The sequence below is a fragment of the Rattus rattus genome, chromosome 6, assembly GCF_011064425.1.
Source record: "Rattus rattus isolate New Zealand chromosome 6, Rrattus_CSIRO_v1, whole genome shotgun sequence".
Taxonomy (NCBI): domain Eukaryota; kingdom Metazoa; phylum Chordata; class Mammalia; order Rodentia; family Muridae; genus Rattus; species Rattus rattus.
Genome location: NC_046159.1, coordinates 32,325,285 through 32,345,604, shown reverse-complemented (window position 1 = coordinate 32,345,604; position 20,320 = coordinate 32,325,285). Strand labels below are relative to the sequence as shown.

General features: G+C 47.1%; 1 protein-coding gene across 1 annotated transcript in view; it reads left to right on the top strand.

Annotated features, from left to right (window-relative positions):
• Slc6a11 (solute carrier family 6 member 11) overlaps window positions 1–20,320 on the top strand; it is a 118,516-nt gene that overhangs the window by 42,300 nt on the left and 55,896 nt on the right. The window contains exon 6 of the mRNA XM_032905897.1: window positions 18,838–18,972. Within this exon, the coding sequence (XP_032761788.1) occupies window positions 18,838–18,972 (135 nt within the window). The remainder of the gene's footprint in view (window positions 1–18,837; window positions 18,973–20,320) is intronic.

The window sequence follows — 20,320 nt, the reverse complement described above, 5'->3', positions numbered from 1 at the left end:
CCCCCACACTGTCACCTGCAGACCATTGGTCAGTTCATTCTGTGGTGGATGGGACCTGCTCTGTTCTCTTGGGGTCCTTACTACATGCCCCTGTTTCAGCAGCCTCGTTTTACCACAATTAGCCCGTGTCCACTTAAAGAACAATTGCGTGCCACACAATGACGTTTTAGTTAGCGAGGGACCACATGACATTGGTGCCGGAGATTAACAGTGAACTGGAAAGTTCCTGTCAGTGTCATCAGAGGCACTGTATTGTTACAGCACAGGTGATCCTTCCGTGATGATGCTGGTGGGACACGGTGGTGGCCCTAGCTGTATAATGCTTAGAAGGCACCTACTCTCAGTGAACTAGTGATGGGGAGGCACAGGACTGCTTTCTTCCTATACTGCACTTTTGGTAGTGACTTTAGGGTATGGTTGTGTACACAGGACCAGGGTAACTATAAGACAGCCTTTCTCTTCTTTCCTTCCTCCTTGTAGACAATGAACAAGGTCGACACCGTGCAGGTCAGGGGTCCCCAAAGGAAGTCAATAGATGCACACCAAACGATGACCTGACTGAGCGGTCTGATGACACGTGACACCTGTATGTGCAAAGACCTGCTGGACTGAGTTGACAAGAAATAGCATTTCCTGGGCAGTCACTCACTTGTTACCTCCCCCAACTTTCTATACCTACGTGGTTCAGGAATGCTTTCTTGAGGAAGAAGATAAACATGGCACAAAGTGGGTAAAAAAAGTTTGTGACTCCGAGTGAGTGAGACCCTTGATAACCAGCATTTGATGGAGGACGCCACTGATGGAGGAGGCAGCATGAGGAAATGCCACAGAAGGCCTCTGGCAGCAGGCAGACAGGCCCAGGCTCCAAGTTCAGGCCCTTCCCATTTTCTAGACCCTCCCTGTGTTTCTGACATCGAAGCTTGGTGCTCTGCTGTGGTCAAGTGATTCAGCCTTTATCATAGGTGTTCACGTGAGTGTAGGCAAGCCTACTTTAGGTCCAGAGAGGAAAGTGGCATAAAAAGTCACACAGCCAGCGGATGAGCAAGGGTACAACCCATCTGCCATGGTGCATCTCAAGCCAGTGCACCCCATGGTCCCCTTACTCATCAGGAAAACAGAGACCAAATGTCCTGTCTCTGGCCCCTGGCAAGTGTGGTTTTGAATGTAGTGTTGTCCTCCAGGGTGACCACTGGGATTTCTTGGCCTCTTGAGACATAAGAAAACCTACCTTGTTATGAGGTTTCTAGAAGGTGCTACATGTAAAAATACTCAAGGCTTGTATGCAGCAGACACAGTGACTAGCCGTGCCAGAACTGATTCTCTCTGCCTTGCTGAGTTCATTCTCTGGCTCCAAGTAGGTGAGGAAGCTTGAGCCCCTCACCTGCAGATATTCACAACGACCCTTTTGTAAACAATAGCTGTCCACAGCCCAGTCGATGCTGTGTGGGTTGGGACATTACCACGGCACTGGGAATACTGGGAAAGCCTCTGGAAAGAAACTTCATAGAGGAGGACAGCCAGGTGGAGAGACTGGAACTGGGTCTACTTTTGGAGGAGAGTTGAGGGAGGTGGGGCAATGTGGCCATGGAGGTTGGGAAGCAAACAAGAAGCTGGACTGCCCACTTAGGGACCCATGAGCAGCGGGGAGTCATTGATGATGCTTCTTAGGCAGAAGTGTATTTTTGGAAAGGAGATGGCACTGATAGGCCTCACACTGTGCTCTGTACTGTGATAGCAGCTGTCGTCCTTCCTGTTTGACAACTTCAGGTATGCAAGGAACAAGAACCCCCAGCGAGAACATTGGGCAGACCATATTTCACTCTGCAGAAGCCAGCAAAGTCTTTATCCCTTTCAATTATTTGTATTTGGATCAGTGTGTTGATCACAGCCCTAGGAAGAGCCTGCTATGTGCCAGGCCTACTGGTCCAGATGCTTAGGGCTTTTTAAGCCACTTAGAGCTGCAGGGCCTCCTGCTCATAGCAGGGGTTTTAAAGCACACCTTGACTAGCCTGAAATGCCTTAGTCAGACTGCTCAGACAGATTGCAGAAAACCTCGCTGCGCTGAAGCAACAGCGAAAGATAGCAGCCTTTACATACAGTGCATCTGTAAAGATGTGATAATTCTCCAGTGTGTAAGCCAACACCTTGTGAGGAACACACATGGACGTGAGGCAAGATGGCGGCCCAGACTGTTCAAGGCCATTGCTCTGGGCTTTCCATCTTGAAATAAGAGCTTCAAGTATTGCAATGGTCATAAACGTGGCCGCCCAGGAGTGGTGTCTTGGTCAGGAGGGTTATGTTGGTGTTGACATAGCAACACGACTTCTCTGAAAGGAGGAATGATGTTTAGATAACTTGCCTCACCTCATCTTGAGTGATGATTGTATTGGTAGAAACCTCAGTTTTAATTAATATGAGAAAAAAATGGCTATGCAAGGCCCTGAATCTAGCAGTCCCAAATAAAACCTTTCAGTTTCATGTAAAACAGACTTTAAGCTAAGCAGTTAGAATGTCTTGCTCCCGCTTGGTTGCCAGGCCATTTGGAAACTTTGGGAAGCAGGGCTTTTTGCCATGATTTGGTATGCACTGTAGTGTTCCTAGAAACCCTAGACCTTGGATTTTAACGCAGTGCTTTAGTCTCTGTGATATCAGGAAACTCCGCACATGTCTCTGGTTTAGCTCTTAGGAGGCAAAACAGATGTTCCTGTAACAACCAACTTACACTATACCACTCAAGCCTCCTAAGAATTAATTCTGCAGCATTTATAGGTGTGCATGACTATGTGTAATGAGATACCCACTTCAGGTATCATGATGGAAATGAAGCATATGGTACTGCTTCATTGTTTTATGCATCTAGAAGTGGAGTCAATCACCAAGTGTTAAACACCTATGTAGACCTGGAGGCAGTATGTGGGCAAGCCTAGAGAGAAGTCAAGGATGCAGGTGGTCACTGAAAGGCCCTTTGATATTGTGACACAATGGTAGTGTCTATAAATATGTCAGGCCACATTCACAGCTATCTTGGGACCCATATGGCCCAGAGAACCCAGCTTGGATATGACTGGAAGTCAAGGGGTGGCGTGGCCTGGCTTCCTCCATGGCCTCCAGAGCCATGGCATGTGAGTAGATAAAGGTGACCATGAAGGGACTGCAGGTCAGGGATGCTAGGTGCCTTAGGAGGGGAGAATAAAATGGAGTTAGGAAATGCCCCAGATAGTGGATCCTCCCCTCTGTGGTGGCCTTGGGAGGCAGATAAACTAATGATGAAACCCAGGCTGCAAGCTAGATGACTGGGGCCAGATGTGGTGCTCTGAGGAAGAGAATACATTGGAAACAGAGTCTAGAGGAGATAATTCTCTCTTCTGAAGTTCTCATCAAGATTTCAGTGGCCAGTGAGAATGCATGGGGAGATGTCTGGGATGTCACTAAGGCATCTAGGCTTAGAGAGCGGTGGCATGGAATCACCTCATATAGGTTACGATTCTTTATCATGGAGATGAAGAGCCTCAGGGCTCCCATGAACCCATAGGAATTCTATAAAACTCATAGAGTTGGTTGGGTATGTGTACTTTTCTATACTCATAGATACCATCTGATTTTTATTTTGTGCCCTACTCTTAAAAGAAGAAATGGCTAACTGACATATTTCACTTGAACTAAGTCATGCCATTATTCTGAGAACTAAACAATGCGCTGTGTCTCCCACCCAGACGGAACAGAAATCAGAAATGTGCACCTCATGCCACGTGCTGGTCTATGGCACAGCAATGTGGATTCTTGCTGCTGTGAGGGTTCTTCCACAGGATCCTCAGCATCTGCAGGCTGGGGTTGCTGGTCATAGCACTAGCAGACCATGTGTGCAGTTTGGCCACAGTAACATGGGATAGCACAGTAACAATGGGATAGCCTCCTTTGTGGTATCTTCTTTTCTTGAATCTGTAAAGTATTGGGTTGCCACAAGAAAATGTGGAATTTTTAAAAATGGACTCAAGGTCGTGTTCCTAAAATTGGTTTTTCAGCATCAAATTCCATCAACCTTTTTTGATACCTTTCTGCAGAGAAAAATAGTTCCATCTTTTAAAGGTATTTTAAATATCTTATCATAAATTTAACGTGTGATGTGCCGTGGCTCATATGTGGAGGACAGAGAACTATTGAAGGAAATCATTTCTCTTTCCATCAGTGGCTTCTGAGGATTTTACTCAGACCCTCAGGCTTGGCAGTCAATGCCTTTGTCCACTGAGCCATCTCACTGGCTAGAGTCATCCTAAATGTTAAACAAGTGGACAAGAGGTTTCGATTAACCATCAACAGATGGTTCAGTGATTATGAGCACACACACAACTCAGGTTGGATTCCCAGCACCCACACAGTGGCTCACAACCATCTATAACTCCAGCTTAAGAGTAACTAATGCCCTCTTCTGGCCACTATAGGTACCAGACGTGCATATGTGTACAGATGTTCATGCATATACATAACACCAATACACATAAAAATTACATTCTAAAAATATAGCCATTTTAGCCAATAAAGTTGCTCATCTATAGTTATGGAGATGGTGGTGGCCTTAGTGCCTTGCATTCTAGCAGTTTGGTAGTGGACTCTCACTTCTATACACACCCTACTATGATATTGTGAGGGTGTTGCCCAGGGCTGAGATGAATTGGGTGTTACTGCCCTTGTATTGCCTGAATTGCTACCTAAATAACCCTCTTCTCTTTACAAAGTTAGCAGTCTCTGGTATTTGGTGACAGTAACAGAAAATGGACGAATGCAGCATTTCAAAACCATGAGTTATTGGATAGATGGGATTGTGTGAGCAAAGGCTTGCTCAGGAAGGGAATGCAGGAGCAGGTGGAGGGATGGAGAGACTTGGGAAGCATGGACATTTAAGAGATTTGGCTGAGAAGGGGAGACCAAGGTGAAGTGTGCACTGGGGCTGGCTAGCCTAGAATGGGCAAAAACAAGAGCTATGCATGCTGGTGGTTCCAGAAGTAGCAGCCATGCTTCCTCCTTTTCTAGAATTTAATTCAAGCTAAAGCAGGAGAGGGGGATAGGAAGCTGCAGACATAGGGGCCAGAGCTTGGGATCCACCACAGTCCAAGAAGATAATGGAAGAGGTGTAGATCCGGGCAGAATGTGAGGGCTGCAGGTTTGCACATAAGGATTTGTAGGTATCCATGTGAATTTGTGGAAAATTCAAGCAGATGTAATAATAAAGGATTTGAAATGTGGGTCTTGAACTCTGGGGCTGAGGCAACTCATTCAGTTGGTGAGTGGAACTAGGAGGCACCAACCAGGCTTCAGCCTCTGAAACCATAGGAGGCAAAAAGATTGGTGTGTGACTCAGGGGAAGAGGACTTACCTAATGTGATATGAGACCTTGATTCAACACACACACACCAAAACGAAACAAAATCGCACACAAGTGCTGAGTGTAGTGGTGCACACTTTTAATCTTAGCTCTCCAGAGGCACAAGCAGGTGGATCTCTGAGTTCAAAGCCAGCCTGGTTTACACAGAGTTCCAGTCCCACAAGGAAGGGGTGCAGGGAGAAAAGAAAGTGGGGTATCCTAGTCTGATGTCATTGCTATAATTAAATGCCAAGGCTTTCTTTTATTTTGTTTATTTCTATTTCTTGGGGAGGATGTCCGTGTGTGTGGGTGCACATGTGTGTGGATGACAGAGGTCAGCTTCTTGTGTTTCTCCTCGGGAACCATCCACCTTTCTGAGTCATGGTCTCTAGCTGGCCTGCTGCTTCATGTTTTGAGGTCATTAGGCAGCTCAGCAAACCTCAGTGTTCTCCTTGCCTCCACCTTCCCAGTTCTTAGATTACAAGGACAACCACTCTGCCCACCTCGTGGGTTCCAGGGATCAAGCTCGGGTCCTCACGTTTGCAATGAAGCACTTTACTGACTGAGCCACCTCCCCAGGCCAGATTCTAAGTACCTCATAACGACATCGCTCATCAGAGTTGGTTGATTGATCTACTGATTGTTTAGTTGATTAAGGGAACATATTACAGAAGAAACTGGGGCAAGGGGCCTTTCAAACGGGAGGGGGAGAAATAAGTTTAATGGAGGAAAGTTTTAAGTCCATCAGAACAGAATAAGGAGCTTGGTGTCTTCTGAGATGATGACTGAGTAACCGGGGCAACAGAAGAGCAACTGAGGCAAGAGAGGGATGGGAGCCAGATTCTCTGCCATGGATCTGGTTTGTCTGAGATGAGGTCTATTTTCAGGATCCTGGCAATAGCTATGGTCCCTGCCTGAGCCTTTGCTGTTCTCCACATCTCCATCTTTACAAGTGTCCTCAAGAGAGCCAGGACACACGGGGTGATGCTTCCTATCTAGCACCCCCCTGCATGCGTGCACACACACACAGACACACTCATGCAGGCACGCACATGCACATGCACATGCAAATGCAAACGCACACACACACACAACACTCTGTCATGCACACTCACAAACAGGCACACACACATGCACACACAGAGACATGTGAATTCACTCCAGGGTATGATTGCTTTCTTGGTGCCCTTGGTTGCTATGGTGACAGAAGTCCTCTAGTCCAAGAAGATGGACAGGGCTTAAATCATTATTTGTTGAGGTACAGAGCCTATTTTTCAGGCAGTAAGCAATAGCTCTTAATACCAGAGTAAGCTTGGATGGGCACAGTATGGAATATTTATGTCACGCGGGCTGGGCTTGTTTTGAGATTGTTTCCATTTCTGTTGCCTTTATGGTGGAGATGTAAAATCAATAGCATTGACTCCCTAGCTAATCTTAATTCACCGTGAAATAGGCTTAAACCCTGCCTCCCGAATCTGGTCATCTTTTGATACCCTGTGGACAAGGATTTCAATTGGATTCAGCCCTCCTAATGACCGTGCAAAAATGCCTGCTGCTTTAGGACCATGTCCCCCAGCATGTAAGGCTCACTTCTGTCCCTGGAGGTGATTTTGTCCCAGGCTGACACACTCTGCCTTGCAGGGATTTGCTCTCACAGTGGATTCTAGATCAGGATTGGAGCTACAGGGGCTTGCTGTGCCCCTCAGAGCCCATCCCCAGGAACCCTGAGCCACCCTCCCACTGTACAGTGTTTCTTGTAGAGTAGCTCAAGGATGGGGACCTATTCATTCATCAGCTTCAACCTCCTCTCAGAACCAAGCACAGGGCCTGGCCACAGTGTGCTCAGCAAACCTGACTGTCTATAGATGGATTCAGTAGAAAGATCTCAAGTAGATGAACTGAGCAGCCGCAGCCTCAGTCCCACATTCAGGCCTGATGTAGACATGTGCAATGTTCACCTGTCAAGATCTGAATTTCGTATTAGCCTAGTATTTACAGATGTAAAGGGCTTGATAAGAAAAGCTTCATAGCCCATGAAGAAGCTTACAGCCCTTAGCCTTGAGCAGCTTTGAGTAAAGGCCCGTCTACCTGTGTTAGCAGCTGCTTCAGTTTAAATCTTATATAGCCCTAAGGCCTGTGTGTTAAAGGCCAAGTTATCAGTCATGGCAATGTAGGGATATGGTCCAGCCTTTGGTAGGTGGGTCCTAGTAGAGGGAAGTTAGGTCACTGGAGGCGTGTTTTTTGAATATGATGCTGGGATCTAGACTCCTCCTCCTCTCTCTGTATCAAACTTCATCTTCCCACTCTTCTCCCTTTCTCCTCTTTTTTCTCTTTCCTCCTCTCCCCTAGCCTTCCCATTTCCTTTTTCTCTTCTCTGACCATGATGATGATGTAAATGGATCTCCTCTAACTCATATCCCCACCATGATGTCTCTACTGACCTAAAATAACCAAACCAAGCTACCACAGGTCAAAACTTCCAAACCCAGGAGTCAAAATAAAGCTTCCCACCTCTTAAGCTGTCTGTCTTGGGTATTACATCACGGAGGTGGGAAGGTGACTCCTACATTGACTAGCTGCATTATGAGGTAAGATGAGGCAGAATTAAAGGGAGAAGGTTGCCATTTACTAAAGGCTGATGGGCCAAGATGTAGGACTGACACTGTGTGGACCTTGGCTTGGTTATCTCCCAGAGTTAGCATAGAGGTGGGCACTGTCATTGCAAGAACCTGAGGTTCAAAGACACATCTAATGAGTGGTGTTACTGTCTTCGGTGTAAACGAAAGCGAATCAAAACCCAGAAAGACATTAGCTGGCAGAAGTCTATTGGGTGCACAAAGAAATGCTGGAGACTGGACTTGTGTCTGTGTGGTGTTACTGTGCTGTAGAGTGTTACCTGCCATGTAAGAGTGGTTCTTACAGCCTGGGTGAAGGCAGCCATGATTAAAGAGGAAGCAAGAAAGAGTAGGGCAGAAGCAAAGGCCCCTGGCAGGGGAGAGCAAGAAACAATGGTGTGAAATTATCCTAGTTGGATTACAGAGGAAAAGACTCACCACTGGTCCATGTAATGGTCAGGGTGCAGGCTTTGGAGCGATGGGGATCTGATCAGGCATTCTTTACTTTCCTGATTGCAAAAGTATGTTTCCTTTGGGACATGGTCATAGTTTGTTTATAAGTGGCCTTCAACCTCCCTAACGTTGTGACCTTTTAGTACAGTTCCTCATCTTGTGATGACCCTCAACCATAAAATTATTTTTGTTGCTACTTATAACTGTAGTTTTGCTACTGTTATTAATCGGCTGTTATGCATACTTTCTTTAGGCGTCTGGGAGTGATGGCTATGCATGTGTGTTTATGCTGTGGGTCATCTTCTCTCCTGACCCTTTGCTCTCAGGTTTCCCCAGTCAGTGAATGAGTCACTCTTAACATTAGCTTTCCAGTGCCTCCATGTCCCCAGTCAGTACCACATTCATTAGTGAGGTGGTTTCCTAAATATTTTCCAGAATCACTGCTCTGACCCCCTTGCAGCTGAGATGAGATTGGTGCAGCTTCTGTCTGAAGTCTAGAACCCCTGCTACCTTGTTCCCCACCTGCAAAGACTACCCATTTGCTAGGATGAGAGGCCACTCCAGCCTTTCTCGTGACTGGATGATGGTGACCTCTGACCCACCTTTATCATCTGTGTGGGAATTGGCTTCTCTTCACAAACCGGGAAGACTCGGGGAACTTACACACACCTTGTATGTGGTAATGTATTGAATGTGCAGGTCCTCACCAACACTGCTCTTGGACCCTGGCATGGAAGCTTGAAGCTTTCATTTCGTAGCTGAGCCTCTCCTATTTGTTGACATTCCTGGTTGGTTCCAGAAGTAGCAGATGGTGAACCTTAATGGCCTGATTCTGGGGTCTTCAGGTCATCCTCAGCATCGCTGTCCATGAAGGGAGATATGGGTCTTCTTAGCCAGTACCTTCACTTAACAACAAAAGACTCAGACCAGACCCACAGTGGGGACAGTGGTGCCTACACAAGGTCAGAGAGGCAGCTGGTGGCTAGGCATCTAGATTCTCTGTTCTACTAAGTCTCGTTCCCTTCCTCTCACCTGATGGATCAGACTCGGGCGCTCAGCCCCTGTTCTCACTCCTGGCTATCTTAGGGTACTGCCCACAGTTTCATAACCTAAAAGATCTTGTCTTCATTTAAGCTTATGCAAAGGCAAGATGGAAGGGAAAGATCTAGCCCTTCCTTTTACCTGCATGATCTGGAAGAAGTACATAGTGCCTTAGTTTGTGTCTTATTGGCCAGCTATCTTCACAGGGCCACCTAGCTGTGAGGGAGGTTGGGATTAGGCAGCCGTAAGTTCTGTTAAGAATGAGGAGTCTTGGCTCTTTGCTTTACTCTTTGCTCTCTTGCTCTTCCCCCCTTCCCCTCTGTCCCTTCTCTCCCCATTCCTCTCCCCCACTTCTCTCCATGTGCTCATGGCCGGCCTTTACTCCTCTCCTCTTCTACTCTTCTTCTCTCATTAAACCTCTCCACGTGGACTGGGGAGTAAGTCAGTAAGGAGTTTGGATCCCAGAAGCCACACAAAAGTCTTGGCGTGGCATTGTATGCTGCAAACCCTGCACCAGGAAGGCGAACAAAGGGTGTGTGAGGCCAAATAACAAACCTCCATAGTGAGTGACCCTGTCTGAAAAAGTAAACTGGAGAGTGATTGAGGAAGACAGCTGTCAGTGACCTTGCACATACATGCATGCACACTCTAAACGGGTTTACTTAGTGCAAAAGAGGGAGTAGATACTGGGGCTTCCTCATGGTCTTCCAGTGAGTTCCAAGTTCTGCTCACCCCATTCAGCCTGCTCTGATGCTGTCTCACAGCATCTTCCTCTCCTCCTCCTTAAACCTGTTTAGGGATGCCAGTGTGACACATGCATCTTATAGTGACACAGCATTTGGTGACAATCAGGTAGTCTATGCTGTTATTAGTCAATTGCTGCTTATCTTTTCATCTACATAAGCAAACAGCACTGTCTTGTTAAAATAGCTCTGTTGGGAGATACCCTTGCTGTCTGTGAAAACATGGCACTACCCAATTTAGATTTAGTTACTTAGAAGTATGTTTCCCCCCAACATACACAAGTTTTGTTAGAATATTCTTGGAAAACATCTCTAAGAGTAATAAAAAATTTTGGGAAGCTAATTGTGTCCATGGGAACTTCCATGTTTTGGATTTTCATCTTCTCCACGTCCAACAAGTCCTTAGTGGAGGGTAAGTCTGACTGTTTGGTGAAGGTTAGGATAGTCTTCCCTGGGAAATCTGGGAGCAGTCCTTAGAAATCTGGGTTAGGGAGAGTAACAACAGTCTGTTATTAGTCAAAAGAATGCTTGTGTAATGTCTGGATGTCTAGTGCTATGCTTTCTAACCCAGGGGGCAGGTGGCTGTGCTGGAATGACCAGCTGGGAAGAGAAATGGGCACAGGGGATTTCATGGGCTTGCCATGGCTGGGGGTAGTGGGTAATGATGACTTCGTGTCAAAATCTAGTCATGGCAGAGGCTCCTGGATAAGAACAGAAGCTGCAGCACAGAGAGGACAAACTTCTGAGTGCTTGGAGCTGTGCTCCGGGACAAGCCATCTTGAAGGTTTCAGTCTGCAATGTATAAAGGGAAACCCACATAAGTGGTGTTGAAGGCAGGCTAGAGGTAACCCTGTCAGCCATCTCTGCCACCCAGGTGCTTAGCTAATGGAAGCATGGTCCAAGGCTCTGGGCAGTTAGTGCAACCCAAATCAGTGTCAGGACCCTGGAGAGCGCCATGGGGGTCCTGCCTCTGGGAAGGCTAGCACTTGACCAAGACCACAGGGAGCACCTCACATAGCATCCGTCTGGTCTTTCACTACAACTATAGAAGAAATTCCTCTGGGAGCAAACCCTAGAATGAGCTTTTCTGCATGGAAGGCAGCTGAGAGTATTGCTATATTGTGGATGGTTGCTTCCTTGGCAGAGTCCGGGGATAAGATGGTTAATCCCTCTCAAACTTGCTTCTCTTTCTGTAGACACAGACAGAGCATCCCCAAGGACATCCAGCCTTGCGCCGGAATTATTCTCATCTTAGTTCATCACATTTAATTCTGCGGTTGCCAACCCATTGGTCTTAGAGATGGTTTGCTCTCTGGCAGAAGCTCACAGTTTCCTCGTCATGTTTGGTAACATAAGAGGCATACTGCCTTTAAGAAGATTTGGGTAAATAGCAAAGATTAGCTCACATAAGTGAGTCCATTTGTGGAATACAGCGTGGATGGGCTTAAATTAGCCCGTCTGTCCCCGTCTTCACTGTATCATACCTTCTCCCCCAGTGAGGAAGGAATCTGCCTGAGCAGTCCACACAGCATTCTGGATCTGCTGACCCTGGGGACCTAGGCCCTTGTCCCCACATCAATTCACTTTCCAAAAGCTTTTTGAACAACACTCCACTTTATAACTTGCCTCATTGTCCTGAAAACTTAGGGAGGGGAGGCCCTTCTGCAAACTCTGTGGCATTCCAAGTGACCAGACAGTCTTCCTGCTATGAAATAGTGTCTTGGAAGTAGGTGGAAAAGCACCCTAGGATTCCAGTATTGGGATGCAAATGAGCAATTAGAGTCAATTAAGACAGGATACAGTGTACTTACCACAACTATGCGACCTTTCTGTGCAGAAGGAGGTGACCTGATGCAAGGGGGTTCAACAATAGTGAAACTCTTCATTAACCCAGGGGTGTGCTCCGAGCAGGGAGGCCTCACAGCCTGAGCCTAAGGAGGCTGATGAATGGGACCCTCCCTCCTCCACACCCACCTCCCTGTGTTTGAGCCCCTGTTGGCAACATCAAGGAACAGGCTGGCTGGGTGCTACCTTGTCAAAGGACTTACTGTGCCTGTCTCAGTCACCCATCATTCAGCACAGTCACAAGCATTGCAAACAACTCCTCCCTTGTCCAGACATATTCTGGGTCCCCAGATGACTTCAAAGGGACCCTGCTCCTCATCAGGGAGGACCTTCATCAAGAGATCCTTGACTCCCAGTGTGTGTGTGTGTGTGTGTGTGTGTGTGTGTGATCTGTTACAAGGATATACCTTGTGATGACCTTCCCTACAGATACACCTCCTAAAATCCAATACTCACCAAACCTAAGTTCATAAGGCTCCCATGTTTCACATGGACCTGGTGCAAAACCATATTCTAAATGACTGGCATTCTACCCTAAGTTTGTGTTTCTCCCACCCAACAAATAGTGACTGTACCCATCTCAACCAGAGCCCTCTGTGCTCTGGGACCAGTGAGTGCAGCATTAGAAGTGTAAAACGTCGAAGTCCATCCCTCCATTTTAGACATCATGAATGAGACTTTAAGGCAAGGCAACCATAGTATTTGGTGCTAGGGAGAGGGCTTGGATAGCTCAAGTGGTGGGTGACAGGCTTTGAGTCAGGACGTGGCATTCCTTACAGCCACATCAGGGCTGGCAGTTATGTTTGTGTGGGGTAGAAGGGCATTGCTGAGGTGAGCAGGAGATATTTCAAGTCAGCCACTGTGAGTCTCTGCTTCTAGAGCTGTGAGATGGGACAAGGACATCTTGGTGGAGGGCAGAACATGTGACCTGGAGGAAGCTCAGCCAGCTGTGTGGAGACTCAGACACATAGAGAGTGAACACCGTGGGTGGCCTTGAGCTGGCCATGGACTCTGTGGACAAAAGAAGGCTGGGAAAAGGCAAGGGGACTTGGAGGAGCCTGGCATGCTCCCTAGCAGTGAGGAACTGGCGGTGGGGATGGGTGGAGACCTGCCAAGTCACACAGCAAGAAGCGGGATTGGATGCTAGCACTCGCCACCAAGGCTCAACCATTTCACTCCACCCCACCTTGAGCATGGGCTGCTGGCTACGGCTCACAGGACAGAGATGAGTCAGAGCTTTGTTTCTGAACCTGGGCGGCAGTGTGGATAGCACAGGATTGTCACAGTGACCCAGAAGGGAAGGGAGCGAGGGACCCTTGCTGTGAGTGCAGAACACAGTGAGTGAGCCAAACAGTGGGAATTGAGTGTGATGGCATGTGGGGACAGCTGAGGAACGAGGCCAACCCTCCATCACCCCAGTGACCACTTGGAAGCGTCCTGATGTTCAGTAGGCATATTCTGTGTCCATCCCACTTCCTTGGCCTCTGCCATTCCCATTTACCCAGGGATGCCTGGCTCCAAATCATTTTTACGGATCCATCTCAGTGACCTGGGAGGCACTTGGCTCAGCAGCCTTCTTCACCTGTTTGACCCTGCCGTGCAGTATCAGGACTCCAGGGGACCCAAACACACATGCACACTGTTTTCCTTAAGGACCAGACCTGGATCTTACACATCCATTAACCTGCAGGAAACAGGAAATGCACATGTGATATGTGGAGTAGGTCAGGGGTGACAGTTAGAATAATGCATGAAGGGCTTTGAGGCTGCTGGCAGGCTCAGCTGCAAGGAATGCTGTGATTGATTAGTAGAGTCTGACAAGTGCACAAGAGAAGTGGGTGCTGGCACATGTCATTTGTGGGCAATCTCTTGACAGTCTATACGGTAACAGTCACCAGCTGCTAGGGCTGGGAGTGAGGGGAAGAATCAAAGATAACACAAATACCCAGACTAGCCAAAAATAGAAACACATGAGAAGGGATCTGGGGAGATGTTACATTTTCGACTTTGATGTCACTCACCCCCCTGCACCCTTTATATCCTTATTGATGCTCTCACACTTTAGCTTAGGAGCGAATCTTGGGTAACACATGCCAGTCAGGGGTTTCATTCTAGTAGTAAACATGCCCACACTATGGTCTGTGGGCAAATCATTTGCATATTACCTATCTTTTATGGTTTTGTTAAAAGTGTAAAAATGAAAGTAGGGACAATGGTTAGGGGGCTTGGCTGTTCGAACGTAATGCAGGAGCATAGCGTTCTCTGGGAGCTCATTCTGTGGCCTCAGAGTCATCACTGAGAACCAGCAGCCATTTAATGGAGCACACCACCACTAGGATGAGTCTCTGTCTGCCATCCACACTGCCTGGGCCCAGAGGATACACTTGGTCAGGTCTTAAATGATTCTCTAAAGGGTACCCCTTTAGAAACCCTATCCACTCAGTAAAGACAACATAGGGAAACTGGCAAATTCAGCCTCATCGTGGTCCTGCAGGCTGAGGATGACTTCCTGTGAATGTGAGTTGTCCTTGTTCTTAGCATTCTCATCTTTCCGCTGTGTGAACAAGGGCTCATGACCACTAAGCTGGAGAAAGAAATCTGGGACCTGGCAGCTCCTGCCTACTGCACTGATTGGCATGGTTGTTTAGTTGTTACCCTAGCTGAGAGCACCTACGTTGTTACCCTCCTCCTGACTTGTAGATTTGAGCTGACTTAACAGTATTCGAAAGAGTCAAGTGTGTATCTACAGAGGCCAGTGAGATGGCTCTGAGGGTAAGGGTGTTTGCTGCCAACCTTGCAATCTGAGTTCAATCCCAGGGACCCATGTGAGAAAACTAACTCCTGTAGAACGTCCTTTGACTTACACCCCTCCATATCCCTACATACACCCATACTCATATCTACACACACACACACACACACACACACACACACACACACACCAAATAAATGAATAAATCAATATTTTAAAATATTTAAAAATTTCTTGTTTTAAAATTATATATAGATGTGGGGGGTTCGGTATGTGTACACATCCACATGCGTGTGGGTACATGCACATGAGTACAGGTGCCCTCAGAGGACACAGGTGTCAGACCCATAGGAACTAGAGTCATATACGGTTGTGAGTCACCTAATATGAGAACTGGGAACCAGCCAGTAAGCAGCACCCCTCCCGTGACCTCTGCATCAGCTCCTGCCTCCAGGTTCCTGCCCTGCTTGAGTGCTTGTTCTGACTTCCTGACTTCCTTTGGTGATGAACAGCAATGTGGACGTATAAACTGAATAAACCCTTTACTCCCCAGCTTGCTTTTTGGTTATGGTGTTTCATGGCAGTACTATAAACCCTGACTAACATAAATTGGTACCAGGAACGGGGTATTTCTGACAAGTTTGGGGGAGGATTGTAGAAGGATTTTGGAACTTTGGGCTAGAAAGGCCATTGAGTGTTGAGACCACAGTGGGATGTTCTGGAGGAGCTTGAAAAATAAAAATGTTGTGAGCAGTGCAGAAGATGGACGCTCTGCTTGGGTCATCTGGAAGAGCAGCAAATGAAAGTGCTCTTAACTCCTGAGCCATCACTCCAGCCCTAAGAAACATTCCTTACAGAATATGTGTGCAATGCTGGATATCTGTCATAGACAAGGTCTATGAAGTTATGTGGAAGAGGAGAGTTTTACAGCAGTCAGCCTGTTGGCCAATGGCCAGCTACAGCCATGACTGACTTTTTTCTTATTGTTAATATTGACTGCCTACTCCAACTGTGTGTCTGAATTGCACACCCTTTTCCTTGAATTACACTTCGTGGCATTGTATATGACAGTATGAGAATGCACTGGTCATACGACGTGCCAGGGAGACCATGGCCCACTTGCCAGCTTAAATGCAGGCATTGGTAGACTGGGGGCTAAGTGAGCTATCATTGAAGAGCACAGATAGCACCCACAGAAGGTGATTCGACCTTCCAGGTGTGTCTGGATGATGCATTGTCACCATCTCTGCTGATCCTTGTGTCCTCTTGTTCGAGGACTGTGTTTAAACCTGCGTTTTATGCTAATAAAAGACTGGGCTTCTCTCAAGTGAGAGAAATAATAATGTATTTTCACAAATGTTGTGATGATCTCATGAGTGGAATATTGGGATGTTCAAATAGGAGACCTTGGAAGTAAGCCGACCTGGCTGTGAATCCATAGTTGGCCATGATTCGTTAGCTGGGTGACTTTGTACAAGCTACTGAGCTATCTCTCCTTTTTTATATATAAAAGATGATAACTCTTCCTGCCCAGAGCATGCTCTGCACCCAGTTGGGGACATGTAGGATGAGCAAAGTCGGTACTGCCATTGTGTGTGTGTGTGTGTGTGTGTGTGTGTGTGTGTGTGTGTGCGCGCGCATCCAATGTCTCTGCATGTACAGTGCATGTCTTTGTGCAGGCATGAGTTTGTGTGTATATGTGTATATACATGTGTGCAGGTATGTGCATATATATATATATGCATGTGTGTGTACCTGCATTTATATATATATGTATATATATATATATGGTTGTGAGCCACCATATATATATGTATATATATGTATGTATGTATGTATGTATGTATGTATGTATGTATGTGTGTGTGTGCCATGCATGCCTGGCATGCAATAGAAATTCCATTTCCCTCTTCCCTCCATCCCCAGTTTCATGCCCTGAGCTCTTGCTCCTTTAGGATCCAATGTCTGGGTCACCCTTTTGGAGAAATCTACCCTGACTGCTCTTGTCATGGGCTGTTCCCTTTCTGTGTCCACCACTGAATATATTATCTGACTCTATGTCTTTCTCTCCAACCAGTTGGAAGCTTCTTAGAGCAGAAAGGCCCATTGGATGAGTTTTTCTTACCCTGGCATAGCTCAGTACTGCACAGGAATGTCTTCAGTGTTGTGAGTGCATATGTAATGAAGTATGGATGTGAATGAAGGACTGATGTGAAGGAGTAGAGCGCTGGCCAAAGCAGGCCCAGCTTGTACAGTAGTGAGGGGCAGTAGCAGAGGCAGCTTGCTCAGAGCACATGTCATCCTGTTGTGTCTGAGTCCCAGCCATCAGCAAACCTGAGTCCTGTATCCGTATGCACTGAGGGCTATGCAGAGCTAAACTGGAATCTAAGAACGTCCCTGGCCCTTGAATGGTGACAAGCTCCCTTTCTAAACAGGAGTGGGAGGTCCCAAAAAGGGACAGTGCAAGTGATTAGAGAATAGAAAATGACAAAGGAGAAAAGGCTAAATGTGGCAGGACTCTGAGTCCTGCAGGGTCCTCCAGTGGAGGAGGGCTAGCACCTATGTGGGGACCCAGGGCTGGGGTCCAGAGGTTGGATGGTTGGCCAGCTCTGTGTGAGCAGTGTTCAGGAGAGGGCTCCAGGAAGGTTATGTGTCCTTGAGTGCATGGTCTCTCTACTGACTCAGCCTCTCTCAGCTTCTCTGGGTTGAACCATTTACCTCCTAGCAGACCAGACCCAGAGAGTTCCAAACCAGTGTGGGATCTTTCCTGCCCTCTTAGCTTCCTCTTCCACTCTCGGCCTCTACCTCCCATCTCCTTTCCTACCCCTATGTCCCAGCCTATTTTAGGTTATAAAAAGAAAAGATTTTTATGAAGAACAGTTCTTTTCAAACTTGCAAGTCTTAGGCCATTAATGAATTGTGAAATGGACTTAAAAGAGTCCCAGCCAGGTTTAAAAAGAGATGAAATAGAGGGTCGGCAGGATGGCTCAGCTAGGAAAGGCGCTTGCTGCCAAGCCTGACAACCTGAGTTCGATCCCTGGGGGCCACATGGTGAAAGGACTCCTGAACGTTTTCTCCAACCTACATACACATGCCATGTCATGCACACACACACACACACACACACACACACACACACACACACACACATACACACCATACAGTAAATAAATATATTTTAAAATGAGTGGAGTCAGATAGACAACATTAGCAAGTGACCCACCTGGAACTGTTTCGAGAAACTTCTTTCCCAGAGCTCCAAGTACAGGGTTGTGATTTCAATGTCTTTCTGTGAGTTTGAAATCCACTGCTGTCAAGCTCCTCATATGCCCTCTGTACACGCTCCCCTGAGGAGTGGGCAGAGGGAGACAAACAGGTTTTCCCTCCCCTCACAAGGTTTAAACGTAGGACACATTGTTGCTGACCATATACAACCTTGGAAGATCCATCTCCTGCACACGTTCCGCTTGATTGACGGGGCTGTCACACCCAACATGGCAAAGATGACCAGGGAGGCGCGGTCATGCTACTCTTTGCCTCCGTGACATTAGTTTAGGTACTTCCTGTCAGTATAGTCCCACAGGAGCCACATCTGTGAATTCGGTGAAACCCAGATAGAAATAATGAATGAATGTTTGCATGGGAACTGGATTGTAGGCTTCCTTCCTTGTAATTGCTCGCCAGATAATGCAGGGTGCCAACTGCATGGCGCTCGCATTGTATCGGATGTTGTCAGCTGTCGAGTGATGACACAGAGAACTATGGAGCGCTCTGCAAACACTGCGAGTGATGTGAGAGGCATGAGCATCCATGGCTCCTGGCAGCTATGGAAACAAGACCCTGAGGATGCTCAGGGCCAGTTGTCTTTCTGAGACTGGGCTGTGCAGATGGATACGGAGAGCATGGTCTATTGACTTCAGGGCAGCCTCCATAAAGGATGGCATGCATCGTGCAGAGGGAGCTGTGCCGAGTGAGATAAGACCACTACTACCACCCCCGCCTACCTCTTGTCTCTCTTCTCCCACGCAGGTCGTGTATGTCACTGCAACCTTCCCCTACATCATGCTGCTGATCCTCCTGATCCGAGGGGTCACGTTGCCAGGCGCCTCGGAAGGCATCAAGTTCTATCTGTACCCTGACCTCTCCCGGCTCTCTGATCCACAGGTAAGGGCTGCAGCACAATGTCACCCACCAGCCACTGAGGCTGATCCACTCATCCACCAGGTAAGTAGGTGGAAGCCGGTGGCCTCCTCAGGATGAAAATTATTAATGCATCCATTAAACACATAGGAAAGCAAGTGTATTGAAACATTTAACTTTGTGACCTGGTAACATGGAATCTTGGTGTGTGCCTTCAACATATGATCCCACCTGCAACGCCTGGAATCAAACTTATCAGGTTTGGGATTTTTCTGAGTTTTGGAATATTTCTTATATCTGATGAGCGTCTTGGAGGTGGTACCCGGTTGTAAGCATGAGATTTATTTGTTTCATGCATATCTTCTATATGCATTTTTAATTGTGTTGTCTGTGAAACAAAGTCTCTTGCCACGAGCTTTTCTACTTGTATTATGTTGACATTCTGGAAATTTCGGATTCTGGGTTTTGGGATCAGGGATGTTTTGGGTTTTTTTGGTGGGATCATGTGATCATCCAGTATCATGATTTCAAGGCAACACTCATCATAGATATTGTATTTATTTATTTGCTTTTAATTTTAATTAATTGACTAATTTTGATCATGTGTGCATGTGTGTATGCCGCGCATATGTGGGCGTGGGAGGAGGGCACAGGCGTCAGATCACCTGGAGCTGGAGTTAACAGGTGATTGTATGCATCCTGATGCCGGTGCTGCGAACTGGATTCCAGTCCTCTGAAAGAGCAATGTGTGCTTTTCACCACTGAGCTATCCAGCCCTCACTATAGATATTCAAGTTAGCCATTCCACCATCATACCTAGGCTTTCCTTGTTGCCACACTCACAGTCACAAGTAAAGGACATGTTAAACTTCATTTAGGAATTGATTGAATCTTTTCCCTATTTTCCCCTGCCTGGTGTTGCAGACCTGTCAGGAGTGTCTTGGGGAGAAAGGGGATATTTTCTATGACTGGCTTTCTTGGTAGAATAGTTCACCCCCGAACCTGCCCTCGACCCCACCTCCACATAAAGAATTGGAGAAATCGGCTCACCTTTAGTCAGGCCTGGATTATTCTAGTCATGAGTGGCAAGTGTTTATGCCCGAGCCCCTCTCACTGCTCATGGCGAAGAGCCCAGGAGTGTATTAAACAGAGTCCCCTCATCAGCCAAGCCCTCAACCTGCACCACCTGCCTGAAGCCTTCAGAGAGTTTCCCAGACACTAGCCTAGACCTCACTGGAGTATACCTAGGGTGTGCCCATGTTCACGGGAATGCCAGCAGGAAGCTACTTGCTCAGAGTCAGTTTCGTCCACCAGGAAATGCCCGTTTTATATAGAAACAAACACACATGAATCACATGGAATCGGTGTTTCA